Genomic DNA, 14,767 nt, shown 5'->3' with positions numbered 1-14,767 from the left:
CAGTACTGAGTCAATGATAACATGGCTTTATACACGGGGTACCAGTACTGAGTCAATGATAACATGGCTTTATACACGGGGTACCAGTACTGAGTCAATGATAACATGGCTTTATACACGGGGTACCAGTACTGAGTCAATGATAACATGGCTTTATACACGGGTACCAGTACTGAGTCAATGATAACATGGCTTTATACTTTATACGGGGTACCAGTACTGAGTCAATGATAACATGAGTCAATGAAAACATGGCTTTATACACAATGGGTACCAGTACTGAGTCAATGATAACATGGCTTTATACACCAGTACTGAGGTACCAGTACAGTAGAGTCAATGATAACATGGCTTTATACTGAGTCAATGTGTAGGGGTACCAGTACTGAGTCAATGATAACATGGCTTTATACACGGGTACCAGTACTGAGTCAATGATAACATGGCTTTATACACGGGTACCAGTACTGAGTCAATGATAACATGGCTTTATACACGGGGTACCAGTACAGAGTCAATGATAACATGGCTTTATATGATAACACGGGGTACCAGTACTGAGTCAATGATAACATGGCTTTATACACGGGGTACCAGTACTGAGTCAATGATAACATGGCTTTATACACGGGGTACCAGTACTGAGTCAATGATAACATGGCTATATACACGGGTACCAGTACTGAGTCAATGATAACATGGCTTTATCAGTACTGTTGGTTCCAGTAATTGAGTACATATAACTAGGAATAAAATGTATAACATGGTACGAAAAGGTCAATGCACTGGTATCCAGTACTATTTAGTCAATGATAAACATGGCTTTATGACTGTGGGTGGCTGGAGTCAATGATAACATGACTTTGCTGGAGTCTTTGGGCCTTCCTCTGACACCGCCTGGTATAGAGGTCCTGGATGTCAGGGAGCTCAGCCCCAGTGATGCTTTATTGGGGCCAGTTTGAGTCAATGATAACATGGTGCCTCCTCTGTAGCGCCTTGTACAGAGTCAATGATAACTTAGTGATGGCTTTAGGGACGGTGATGCAGCCAATCATAATGCTCTCAATGGTGCACTCCTGATTTCTGACGGAGTCGTTGATAACTGGCAACACACCGCTCTTCACAACTTGTATTGGTGTGTGTGGACAAGATCCTTGAGTGATGTGGACACATGAGGTACCAGTACTTGGAGCTCAATGATAACATGGCTTTACTCCCAGGCCAGTATCAATGTAAATGGGGTACGTGGCTACCAGCCCTCCATTTCCTGTAGTACTGAGCACAATCAGCTCATTTGTATTCCTCAACGTTGAGGGAGAGGTTGTTGTCCTGGCTTTACACACCGCCAGGTCTCTGACCTCCCTATAGGCTTCCTCAACGTTGAGGGAGAGGTTGTTGTCCTGGCAACACACCGCCAGGTCTCTGACCTCCCTATAGGCTTCCTCAACGTTGAGGGAGAGGTTGTTGTCAACTGGCTTTAACACACCGCCAGGTCTCTGACCTCCCTATAGGCTTCCTCAACGTTGAGGGAGAGGTTGTTGTCCTGGCAAGGCACACCGCCAGGTCTCTGACCTTCTCCCTTTATAGGCTGGTTGGCACCAGTCAGAGTCAATGATAACATGGCCTATACACCGGGGTCTCAACGTCTGAAAATGGCTTTAGTATGGTTTTGCCGTACGTGTCCTTGCAGTCATGGCTTGAACACAAGGAGGACAGGAGGTATGAAGTATGCACCCCTGAGGGGCCCCTGTGTTGAGGGTCAGCGTGGCGGATGTGTTGTTGCCTACCTCTCACAGTTCAATACATTTAATTCAAGTGTTTCTCTCCTTGCCGCTTCCTGTCAGACCTGGGAGACCCCTTGCATGTTGCTGCTGTGGCTGTCTATGATCTGTCTGATACCCTTTGACCTCTAACCCTAACCCTCTCTTTCTGCCCCTTGTATTAGACCTGGGAGACCCGCTACATGTTGCTGCTGTGGCTGTCCATGACCTGTCTGATACCCTTTGACCTCTCCCGTCTTGACGGTCACCTGAACTCTGACCCCAGCCAGACCAGAGAACCAATCATGGACCGCATCCTGGCGGTCGCCAAGGTAACTAATTCCAGACTCCCCTGCCTTGGTCAGTGTTCAGTCGTGTCCTCCCAGATCCAGTCCCTGTATGATGTATTGAGTGTGTAACTAACCCCTGGTCTGTTGTTATTTCCAGTCCCTGTATGATGTATTGAGTGTGTAACTAACCCCTGGTCTGTTGTTATTTCCAGTCCCTGTATGATGTATTGAGTGTGTAACTAACCCCATGGTCTGTTGTTATTTCCAGTCCTACCTGATGGTCACTGATAAGTCAAGGGATGCTGCATCTGTGTTGGTATCAAAGTAAGTATTCAACTTTATTGTTTTAAAAAAGGCAACAACATTTGTGATGCGTTTCATGTTTTTCCCAGAAGAGGGCGATCTTGTACTTGAAGATGAATAGGTTCATACCGAGGCGCCACACACACACACACACACACACACACACACACACAGGTCTCTGAGTGGTCATAGGCTTCCTCTGTGTTTACAGTTTACTGAGTGGTCCTAGTGTGTTGTCATCTAACTGTCTGTGTTTACAGTTTACTGAGTGGTCCTAGTGTGTTGTCATCTAACTGTCTGTGTTTACAGTTTACTGAGTGGTCCTAGTGTGTTGTCGTCTAACTGTCTGTGTTTACAGTTTACTGAGTGGTCCTAGTGTGTTGTCGTCTAACTGTCTGTGTTTACAGTTTACTGAGTGGTCCTAGTGTGTCCTGTCAACTAACTGTCTGTGTTTACAGTTCACTGAGTGGTCCTAGTGTGTTGTCATCTATCTGTCTGTGTTTACAGTTTACTGAGTGGTCCTAGTGTGTTGTCATCTAACTGTCTGTGTTTACAGTTTACTGAGTGGTCCTAGTGTGTTGTCGTCTAACTGTCTGTGTTTACAGTTTACTGAGTGGTCCTGGTGTGTTGTCGTCTAACTGTGTTTACAGTTTACTGAGTGGTCCTAGTGTGTTGTCGTCTAACTGTCTGTGTTTACAGTTCACTGAGTGGTCCTAGTGTGTTGTCGTCTAACTGTCTGTGTTTACAGTTTACTGAGTGGTCCTAGTGTGTTGTCGTCTAACTGTCTGTGTTTACAGTTTACTGAGTGGTCCTAGCGTGTTGTCATCTAACTGTCTGTGTTTACAGTTTACTGAGTGGTCCTAGTGTGTTGACTCCCTGTCTTGTCTGTGTTCACTGAGTGGTCCTAGAACCAGTGTTGTCATCTAACTGGTCTGTGTTTACACTGTCTGTTCACAGAGTGGTCCTAGTGTGTTGTCGTCTAACTGTCTGTGTTAAAAAAGGCAACAGTTTACTGAGTGGTCCTAGTGTGTTGTCGTCTAACTGTCTGTGTTTACAGTTTACTGAGTGGTCCTAGTGTGTTGTCATCTAACTGTCTGTGTTTACAGTTTACTGAGTGGTCCTAGCGTGTTGTCATCTAACTGTCTGTGTTTACAGTTTACTGAGTGGTCCTAGCGTGTTGTCATCTAACTGTCTGTGTTTACAGTTTACTGAGTGGTCCTAGCGTGTTGTCATCTAACTGTCTGTGTTTACAGTTTACTGAGTGGTCCTAGTGTGTTGTCGTCTAACTGTCTGTGTTTACAGTTCACTGAGTGGTCCTAGTGTGTTGTCGTCTAACTGTCTGTGTTTACAGTTTACTGAGTGGTCCTAGCGTGTTGTCGTCTAACTGTCTGTGTTTACAGTTCACTGAGTGGTCCTAGTGTGTTGTCGTCTAACTGTCTGTGTTTACAGTTTACTGAGTGGTCCTAGTGTGTTGTCATCTAACTGTCTGTGTTTACAGTTTACTGAGTGGTCCTAGTGTGTTGTCATCTAACTGTCTGTGTTTACAGTTTACTGAGTGGTCCTAGTGTGTTGTCATCTAACTGTCTGTGTTTACAGTTCACTGAGTGGTCCTAGTGTGTTGTCGTCTAACTGTCTGTGTTTACAGTTTACTGAGTGGTCCTAGTGTGTTGTCATCTAACTGTCTGTGTTTACAGTTTACTGAGTGGTCCTAGTGTGTTGTCAGTTTACTGAGTGGTCCTAGTGTGTTGTCATCTAACTGTCTGTGTTTACAGTTTACTGAGTGGTCCTAGTGTGTTGTCATCTAACTGTCTGTGTTTACAGTTCACTGAGTGGTCCTAGTGTGTTGTCATCTAACTGTCTGTGTGTGCAGGTTTGTGACACGTCCTGATGTGAAGCTGAAGCGACTAGGAGACTTCCTGGACTGGAGTCTGACCACCATCTCTCAGGCCAGTGACCAGACCATGGGAGGTACTGTAATCCTGGACGGGGCCCTGCAGTCTCTGGTATGACACACACACACACCGTTTGTCTGTCCTCGTGTGTGTGTGTGTGTGTGTTGCAGTGACCAGGCCATGGGAGGTACTGTAATCCTGGACGGGGCCCTGCAGTCTCTGGTATGACACACACACACACCGTTTGTCTGTCCTCGAGTGTGTGTGTGTGTGTGTGTGTGTGTGTGTGTGTGTGTTGCAGTGACCAGGCCATGGGAGGTACTGTAATCCTGGACGGGGCCCTGCAGTCTCTGGTATGACACACACACACACACACCGTTTGTCTGTCCTCGAGTGTGTGTGTGTTGCAGTGATCAGGCCTAGTTTACAAGAGCCTACATGTACGGCTGCCATGTTTGTGGGAGATCAGAGCCTCTGTGGGTTTGGCAGGTTGGCAGGTGTTTCGTGCTGCACCTGTTGTCAGTGTTTTACGACTGAGGGAGGGAACGTGAAGAAATGCCTCTGGTGGTAATTAGCTAGCCTGGTCACAGACCTGTTTTAGGAACTGGTATCCCAGATCCCCAGGGGTGGGCTATACAGCCCAAACAGATCTGGGATCAGTGTAGTAGTCTATAGATATACTGCCGATAGTCATTACTTTACCAGTGTAGTAGTAGTATATAGATATACTGCTGGTAGTCATTACTTTACCAGTGTAGTAGTAGTATATAGATATACTGCAGTAGTCATTACTTTACCAGTGTAGTAGTATAGATATACTGCTAGTAGTCATTACTTTACCAGTGTAGTAGTAGTAGTATATAGATATACTGCTGGTAGTCATTACTTTACCAGTGTAGTGTAGTATATAGATATACTGCTGGTAGTCATTACTTTACCAGTGTAGTAGTAGTATATAGATATACTGCTGGTAGTCATTACTTTACCAGTGTAGTGTAGTAGTATATAGATATACTGCTGGTAGTCATTACTTTACCAGTGTAGTAGTATATAGATATACTGCTGGTAGTCATTACTTTACCAGTGTAGTAGTAGTAGTAGTAGTGTAGTAGTAGTATATAGATATACTGCTAGTAGTCATTACTTTACCAGTGTAGTAGTAGTATATAGATATACTGCTGGTAGTCATTACTTTACCAGTGTAGTATAGTATATAGATATACTGCTGGTAGTCATTACTTTACCAGTGTAGTAGTAGTAGTATATAGATATACTGCTGGTAGTCATTACCAGTGTAGTAGTGTAGTAGTAGTATATAGATATAGACTGCTGGTAGTCATTACTTTACCAGTAGTAGTAGTAGTAGTAGTATATAGATATACTGCTGGTAGTCATTACTTTACCAGTGTAGTAGTAGTATATAGATATACTGCCGGTAGTCATTACTTTACCAGTGTAGTAGTATATAGATATACTGCCGGTAGTCATTACTTTACCAGTGTAGTAGTATATAGATATACTGCTGGTAGTCATTACTTTACCAGTGTAGTAGTAGTATATAGATATACTGCTGGTAGTCATTACTTTACCAGTGTAGTAGTAGTAGTATATAGATATACTGCTGGTAGTCATTACTTTACCAGTGTAGTAGTATATAGATATACTGCCGATAGTCATTACTTTACCAGTGTAGTAGTAGTAGTATATAGATATACTGCTGGTAGTCATTACTTTACCAGTGTAGTAGTAGTATATAGATATACTGCTGGTAGTCATTACTTTACCAGTGTAGTAGTATATAGATATACTGCTGGTAGTCATTACTTTACCAGTGTAGTAGTAGTAGTAGTATATAGATATACTGCTGGTAGTCATTACTTTACCAGTGTAGTAGTAGTATATAGATATACTGCTGGTAGTCATTACTTTACCAGTGTAGTAGTAGTATATAGATATACTGCTGGTAGTCATTACTTTACCAGTGTAGTAGTAGTAGTATATAGATATACTGCTGGTAGTCATTACTTTACCAGTGTAGTAGTAGTAGTATATAGATATACTGCTGGTAGTCATTACTTTACCAGTGTAGTAGTAGTAGTAGTAGTAGTATATAGATATACTGCTGGTAGTCATTACTTTACCAGTGTAGTAGTAGTAGTAGTAGTAGTATATAGATATACTGCTGGTAGTCATTACTTTACCAGTGTAGTAGTAGTAGTAGTAGTATATAGATATACTGCTGGTAGTCATTACTTTACCAGTGTAGTAGTAGTAGTAGTAGTAGTATATAGATATACTGCTGGTAGTCATTACTTTACCAGTGTAGTAGTAGTAGTATATAGATATACTGCTGGTAGTCATTACTTTACCAGTGTAGTAGTAGTAGTATATAGATATACTGCTGGTAGTCATTACTTTACCAGTGTAGTAGTAGTAGTAGTAGTAGTATATAGATATACTGCTAGTAGTCATTACTTTACCAGTGTAGTAGTAGTAGTATATAGATATACTGCTAGTAGTCATTACTTAACCAGTGTAGTAGTAGTATATAGATATACTGCTGGTAGTCATTACTTTACCAGTGTAGTAGTAGTAGTATATAGATATACTGCTAGTAGTCATTACTTAACCAGTGTAGTAGTAGTATATAGATATACTGCTGGTAGTCATTACTTTACCAGTGTAGTAGTAGTAGTAGTATATAGATATACTGCTGGTAGTCATTACTTTACCAGTGTAGTAGTAGTAGTATATAGATATACTGCTGGTAGTCATTACTTTACCAGTGTAGTAGTAGTATATAGATATACTGCTGGTAGTCATTACTTTACCAGTGTAGTAGTAGTAGTAGTAGTAGTATATAGATATACTGCTGGTAGTCATTACTTTACCAGTGTAGTAGTAGTAGTATATAGATATACTGCTGGTAGTCATTACTTTACCAGTGTAGTAGTAGTATATAGATATACTGCTGGTAGTCATTACTTTACCAGTGTAGTAGTAGTAGTATATAGATATACTGCTGGTAGTCATTACTTAACCAGTGTAGTAGTAGTATATAGATATACTGCTGGTAGTCATTACTTTACCAGTGTAGTAGTAGTAGTAGTATATAGATATACTGCTGGTAGTCATTACTTTACCAATAGAGGTGCTATGGCCGACCTGCCCACACTAATCCCCAGTCCCTCACCCTCTTCCACTTTATCTTTATGTCCTATAGTTGTGGTTTCATCAACCATCTTGATATAACAGTGTATTTTAGAAGATTTGTTTTCAGGTCAACTCTTGTGTTGTGTCAGTCTAAGTAGCTAATTTAATGCAACCCTCAAGCGAGCAGTGTATCAAAGGAATATTATTGGCGTTGAAACTGGCGCTACGTGTTTACGAACAGTCTCTCCTTCTCTCTGTGCTCTGTAATATGACTGGGAGGGGAAACCGGCTTGTCTCTCTCTCTCTATGTGGCGCTCAGAGCGTTTAAAACTGGCTCTGTGTGTTCTGACGGCCCCGAGGGGCTTCAACGGGCTCTAGTAAGGTCTTTGTTTTGCACAGTTGCGTTTTGAATTTGGCCAATGCAGCAAAACACTTTAAAGAGCCGCTGAGAAATGGTTTAGAAGAGTAGTTAAAATGAACCTTTATCAAACGGCAGTCCTCACTGCAACATGTAATGACATCCAGAAGGTTGAGGTTAGTGGTGATGTAATCCCAGACTACATCCAGAAGGTTGAGGTTAGTGGTGATGTAATCCCAGACTACATCCAGAAGGTTGAGGTTAGTGGTGATGTAATCCCAGACTACATCCAGAAGGTTGAGGTTAGTGGTGATGTAATCCCAGACTACATCCAGAAGGTTGAGGTTAGTGGTGATTTAATCCCAGACTACATCCAGAAGGTTGAGGTTAGTGGTGATTTAATCCCAGACTACATCCAGAAGGTTGAGGTTAGTGGTGATGTAATCCCAGACTACATCCAGAAGGTGGAGGTTAGTGGTGATTTAATCCCAGACTACATCCAGAAGGTTGAGGTTAGTGGTGATGTAATCCCAGACTACATCCAGAAGGTTGAGGTTAGTGGTGATTTAATCCCAGACTACATCCAGAAGGTTGAGGTTAGTGGTGATTTAATCCCAGACTACATCCAGAAGGTTGAGGTTAGTGGTGATGTAATCCCAGACTACATCCAGAAGGTTGAGGTTAGTGGTGATGTAATCAGACTACATCCAGAAGGTTGAGGTTAGTGGTGATGTAATCCCAGACTACATCCAGAAGGTTGAGGTTAGTGGTGATGTAATCCCAGACTACATCCAGAAGGTTGAGGTTAGTGGTGATGTAATCTCAGACTACATCCAGAAGGTTGAGGTTAGTGGTGATGTAATCCCAGACTCCATCCAGAAGGTTGAGGTTAGTGGTGATGTAATCCCAGACTACATCCAGAAGGTTGAGGTTAGTGGTGATCTAATCCCAGACTACATCCAGAAGGTTGAGGTTCTGATGTAATCCTGTCTACATCCAGAAGGTTGAGGTTAGTGGTGATCTAATCCCAGACTACATCCAGAAGGTTGAGGTTAGTGGTGATGTAATCCCAGACTACATCCAGAAGGTTGAGGTTAGTGGTGATGTAATCCCAGACTACATCCAGAAGGTTGAGGTTAGTGGTGATTTAATCCCAGACTACATCCAGAAGGTTGAGGTTAGTGGTGATGTAATCCCAGACTACATCCAGAAGGTTGAGGTTAGTGGTGATCTCACTCTCAAAAGGGGAGGAGCCACAACATTATGAACAAAACAAGTGTTGGAATTTCACAACTTTAAAGGAAAATGTATTATTTCAATCTCATCCACAATGTTGATGTTGTTGCTCTCTCTCTCCTGTCTCTCTCTCTCTCTCTACTGTCTCTCTCTCTCCTGTCTCTCTCTCTCCTGTCTCTCTCTCTCCTGTCTCTCCTCTCTCCTGTCTCTCCTCCTGTCTCTCTCTCCTGTCTCTCCTCTCTCCTGTCTCTCTCTCCTCTCTCCTGTCTCTCCTGTCTCCTGTCTCTCTCTCCTCTCTCCTGTCTCTCTCTCCTGTCTCTCTCTCCTCTCTCCTGTCTCTCTCTCCTGTCTCTCGTCTCTCTCCTCTCCTCTCCTGTCTCTCTCCTCTCCTGTCTCTCCTCTCTCTCCTGTCTCTCCTCTCTCTCCTGTCTCTCCTGTCTCCCGTCTGTCTTCTAGGCCCAGCTATTCAAGCATGGCAAGAGAGATGACTTTCTCCAGTACGGTAAGAATGTCCTTCAATAGTTGCTTTTTAATCAGCAATTTGACTTTATCCATTGTGATAAGTAGTTGTCTTACCTCCTTTATCCATTGTGATAAGTAGTTGTCTTACCTCCTTTATCCATTGTGATAAGTAGTTGTCTTACCTCCTTCATCCATTGTGTTAAGTAGTTGTCTTACCTCCTGCATCCATTGTGATAAGTAGTTGTCTTACCTCCTTTATCCATTGTGATAAGTAGTTGTCTTACCTCCTTTATCCATTGTGATAAGTAGTTGTCTTACCTCCTGCTTCTATTGTGATAAGTAGTTGTCTTAGCTCCTGCATCCATTGTGATAATAGCATCTGGTAAATAAATGAATTAAATGTAGGTGATCTTCTAATGTTGACTGCTGTGACCATGTCGTGATGCTGGCTGTAGGTGATGGTGTGTGATGCTAACGCTCGGTGTAAACCTAACCCCTGACATCACTGAGCCTCTCACATTAAACCAGTCTCTCTCCTGTAGTGTTTTGTCTGACCAATGTAGTGGTGAGCACATTAAACCAGTCTCTTTCCTGTAGTGTTTTGTCTTAACAATGTAGTGTTTTGTCTTAACAATGTAGTGGTGAGCACATTAAACCAGTCTCTTTCCTGTAGTGTTTTGTCTTAACAATGTAGTGTTTTGTCTTAACAATGTAGTGGTGAGCACATTAAACCAGTCTCTCCTGTAGTGTTTTGTCTGACCAACGTAGTGGTGAGCACATTAAACCAGCCTCTCTCCTGTAGTGTTTTGTCTGACCAACGTAGTGGTGAGCACATTAAACCAGTCTCTTTCCTGTAGTGTTTTGTCTGTACAAAACAATGTGGTGTAGCACATTAAACCAGTCTCACTTCCTGTAGTGTTTTGTCTGAAATAGTAGTGGTCAGACGTTCACATTAAACCAGTGTCCTTCCTGTAGTACATTTTGAATTTAACTAATGTAGTGGTGAGCACATTAAACCAGTCTCCTTCCTGTAGTGTTTTGTCTGACCAACGTAGTGGTGAGCACATTAAACCAGCCTCTCCTGTAGTGTTTTGTCTGACCAACGTAGTGGTGAGCACATTAAACCAGTCTCCTTCCTGTAGTGTTTTGTCTTACTAATGTAGTGGTGAGCACATTAAACCAGTCTCCTTCCTGTAGTGTTTTGTCTGACCAACGTAGTGGTGAGCACATTAAACCAGCCTCTCCTGTAGTGTTTTGTCTGACCAACGTAGTGGTGAGCACATTAAACCAGCCTCTCTCCTGTAGTGTTTTGTCTGACCAACGTAGTGGTGAGCACATTAAACCAGTCTCCTTCCTGTAGTGTTTTGTCTGACCAACGTAGTGGTGAGCACATTAAACGATGTGACCCAGATTCTTCACCTGGTGGTGAGTATTCTCCACAGCACGCTGTCTCGCCAAAACAATGATGTAACTACGTTAACAATGTAATCACAACGAGCTGTGGCTCAAAGCAGCCTCAGAAATAGTTTCGGTCAGACGTTCACGCTTGACACACGGAGTGTAAATATCTAGCCAATACATTTTGAATTGAATAACATCGGTTGTGAACTTCAGAGCTGTGACGATTTGACATTTTAAAGGCAAGTAGAAACCCATACTCTGAGTAGTCATGTCTCCTGCTCCTGAGTCGACACCTTCTGGGTGCAACGTCATTGTCTGACTGGCTGCTTCTCTGGCCAGCTCTCATTGGCTCCTGGTGATGATCACCGTTCTGAAGAGTTGTCGTTGCACATCTCACACTACAAGAGCCTTTCAGATTTGGTGCCGATAAAATGTTTAAAAATATTGTGATGGGTCAAAGAGGAGATGGGCAGCCCTCACACTGCATCTCTGACCCGCGTCGGTGACGGTCACGCCTCGAGTCGGCAACCACGCGCCCCCGAGTCGGCACCCACGCGCCCCGAGTCGGCAGCCACGCGCCCCGAGTCGGCAGCCACGCGCCCCGAGTCGGCAGCCACGCGCCCCGAGTCGGCAGCCACGCGCCCCGAGTCGGCAGCCACGCGCCCCGAGTCGGCAGCCACGCGCCCCGAGTCGGCAGCCACGCGCCCCGAGTCGGCAGCCACGCGCCCCGAGTCGGCAGCCACGCACCCCCGAGTCGGCACCCACGCGCCCCGAGTCGGCAGCGACACGAGGAGCTTGTCTCCAATCTCCAAAACTTGTATGGGACGGTGAAAGCGTATGCCCGGTTTAACCTGTGGTGCTGCAGTGTCTGGACCAGTGTAGTGTTACCATGGTACTAGTGTGTGTGTGTGTGTGTGTGTGTGTTCCTCAGCTCCGGTGGTGCTGCAGTGTCTGGACCAGTGTCACGTGGCAGAGAGCACCCAGGCTATGCTGAGGAAGCTGGGGGTCAAACTGGTACAGAGACTGGGTCTGACCTTCCTCAAGCCCCGACTGGCCAAGTGGAGGTGAGACACACACACACACACACACACACACTGAGGTAGGAGTCAAGCTGGTACAGAGACTGTCTCCCCTTCCTCAAGCAGTGGAGGAGACCCACTCCCTAGATGTTAATTTGGGAGCCTTCGCATGCCGTTGAGCGTTAAGGGAAAGCTGGTCTCACTGTGTTGACACCTTGTATGTTTGCTTGTCATTCAGGTATCAGAGAGGGAGTCGCTCCCTGGCAGCCAACCTGTCTCTGGCCCAGTCTGGCTCCACAGTCCAGGCTGTTAGTCCAGACATGGAGACCCAGAGCCAGGAGGAGGACTACGATATCCCAGAGGAGGTGGAGAACGTCATCGGTCAGTCAGCGTTACTCTCTCTCTCCTTCTTTCTATCTCTCTTTCTCTGTTTTTCTTTTTCTCTCTCTCTGGTTCTCTCTCTCTGGTTCTCTCTCTCTCTCTCTGGTTCTCTCTCTGGTTCTCTCTCTCTGGTTCTCTCTCTCTGGTTCTCTCAGCTCTCTCTGGTTCTCTCTCTCTGGTTCTCTCTCTCTGGTTCTCTCTCTGGTTCTCTCTCTCTGGTTCTCTCTCTGGTTCTCTCAGCTCTCTCTCTGGTGTTCAGTCACAGCTATTCAGGTAGTGACTCTCTCTCTCTGGTTTTAATGGTATTCAGGTAGTGACTCTCTCTCTGTCTTATGGTATTCAGGTAGTGACCGTCTCTCTCTCTCTGTCTTATGGTGTTCAGTCACAGCTATTCAGGTAGTGACTCTCTCTCTCTGTCTTATGTTATTCAGGTAGTGACTCTCTCTCTCTGTCTTATGGTATTCAGGTAGTGACTCTCTCTCTCTGTCTTATGGTATTCAGGTAGTGACTACTCTCTCTCTCTGTCATTTCACAGAGCAACTGTTGGGTGGGCTGAAAGACAAGGAGACCATTGTGCGCTGGTCTGCTGCTAAGGGGTAAGTTGTCACATTGACTGAACAATGCGCCTGTCTTTCAGAAGGCAGAAGGATGGCTATAGGCAGGAGCACTGAGTTATATATTACATTTTACCTTTATTTAACCAGGCAAGTCAGTTAAGAACACATTCTTATTTTCAATGACGGCCTGGGAACAGTGGGTTAACTGCCTGTTCAGGGGCAGAACGACAGATTTGTACCTTGTCAGCTCGGGGGTTTGAACTCACAACCTTCCGGTTACTAGTCCAACGCTCTAACCACTAGGCTACCCCTGCCGCCCCATATCTGTCATGTTGATGTAGTACAGAATAAATGTGGCACCTGAACAGACAAAACACCTAAAAACCCCAAAACTGCCTATAGGGAGGAGCACGCCCTCATGTTCATGAAGTACAGATGAATTGCTCAGGATCCAACATGTCTTCCCTCTTTTCAGTATTGGGAGGGTGACCGGGCGACTCCCCAGGGAGCTGGCTGACGAGGTGGTTGGATCTGTGTTGGAGTGTTTCAGGTATCAGCTGGTTCATTTGCAGCTTTGTCGTGTGATGTGATGCTATTTGTCTGTGCCACTGGGGATCATCTCGTCAGACAATATACAGATACATGTTAAGAGGAAAACTCAGCAAATAAAGAAACGTCCTCTCACTGGCAATTGTGTTAATTTTCAGCAAGCTTAACATGTGTAGGTATTTGTATGAACAAAACAAGACTCAACAACTGAGAGATCAAGTTCCACAGACATGTGACTAACAGAAATGGAATAATGTGTCCCTGAACAAAGGGGGCGGGGTCAAAATCAAAAGTAACAGTCATCATCTGGTGTGGCCACCAGCTGCATTAAGTACTGCAGTGCATCTCCTCCTCATGGACTGCACCATATTGACCAGTTCTTGCTGTGAAATGTTACCCCACTCTTCCACCAAGGCACCTGCAAGTTCCCAGACATTTCTGGGAGGAATGGCCCTAGCCCTCACCCTCCGATCCAACAGGTCCCAGACGTGCTCAATGGGATTGAGATGCGGGCTCTTCGCTGGCCATGGCAGAACACTGACATTCCTGTCTTGCAGGAAATCACACACAGAACGAGCAGTATGGCTGGTGGCATTGTCATGCTGGAGGGTCATGTCAGGATGAGCCTGCAGGAAGGGTACCACATGAGGGAGGAGGATGTCCTCCCTGTAACGCACAGCGTTGAGATTGCCTGCAATGACAACAAGCTCAGTCCGATGATGCTGTGACACACCGCCCCAGACCATGACAGACCCTCCACCTCCAAATCGATCCCGCTCCAGAGTACAGGCCTCGGTGTAACGCTCATTCCTTCAACGATAAACGTGAATCTGACCATCACCACTGGTGAGACAAAACCGCGACTCGTCAGTCAATAGCACTTTTTGCCAGTCCTGTCTGGTCCAGTGACGGTTTGTGCTCATAGGCGACGTTGTTGCCGGTGATGTCTGGTGAGGACCTGCCTTACAACAGACCTACAAGCCCTCAGTCCAGCCTCTCTCAACCTATTACGGACAGTATGAGCACTGATGGAGGGATTGTGCGTTCCTGGTGTAACTCGGTCAGTTGTTGTTGCCATCCTGTACCTGTCCCGCAGGTGTGATGTTCGGATGTACCGATCCTGTGCAGGTGTTGTTACACGTGGTCTGCCGATGCGAGGACAATCGGCTGTCCACCGTGTCTCCCTGTAGCGCTGTCTTAGGCGTCTCACAGTACGGACATTGCAATTTATTGCCCTGGCCACATCTGCAGTCCTCATGCCTCCTTGCAGCATGCCTAAGGCACGTTCACGCAGATGATCAGAGACCCTGGGCATCTTTCATTTGGTGTTTTTCAGAGTCAGTAGAAAGGCCTCTTTAGTGTCCTAAGTTTTCATAACTGTGACCTTAATTGCCTACCATCTGTAA

At 44.9% G+C, this 14,767-nt stretch overlaps 1 protein-coding gene across 1 annotated transcript in view; it reads left to right on the top strand.

The window, feature by feature from the left end:
- Positions 1-14,767, top strand: part of LOC135537869 (tubulin-specific chaperone D-like) — a 30,757-nt gene that overhangs the window by 3,520 nt on the left and 12,470 nt on the right. Inside the window, exons 6-13 of the mRNA XM_064963880.1 lie at positions 1,946-2,092; positions 2,319-2,374; positions 4,224-4,356; positions 9,449-9,494; positions 11,787-11,919; positions 12,113-12,255; positions 12,791-12,851; positions 13,288-13,362. Coding sequence (XP_064819952.1) covers positions 1,946-2,092; positions 2,319-2,374; positions 4,224-4,356; positions 9,449-9,494; positions 11,787-11,919; positions 12,113-12,255; positions 12,791-12,851; positions 13,288-13,362 — 794 coding nt within the window. The remainder of the gene's footprint in view (positions 1-1,945; positions 2,093-2,318; positions 2,375-4,223; positions 4,357-9,448; positions 9,495-11,786; positions 11,920-12,112; positions 12,256-12,790; positions 12,852-13,287; positions 13,363-14,767) is intronic.

Source organism: Oncorhynchus masou, unplaced genomic scaffold, assembly GCF_036934945.1.
Source record: "Oncorhynchus masou masou isolate Uvic2021 unplaced genomic scaffold, UVic_Omas_1.1 unplaced_scaffold_864, whole genome shotgun sequence".
NCBI classification, from domain to species: domain Eukaryota; kingdom Metazoa; phylum Chordata; class Actinopteri; order Salmoniformes; family Salmonidae; genus Oncorhynchus; species Oncorhynchus masou.
Note: the sequence above shows the minus strand (reverse complement) of the source record. Positions and strands in the feature narration are given on the sequence as shown.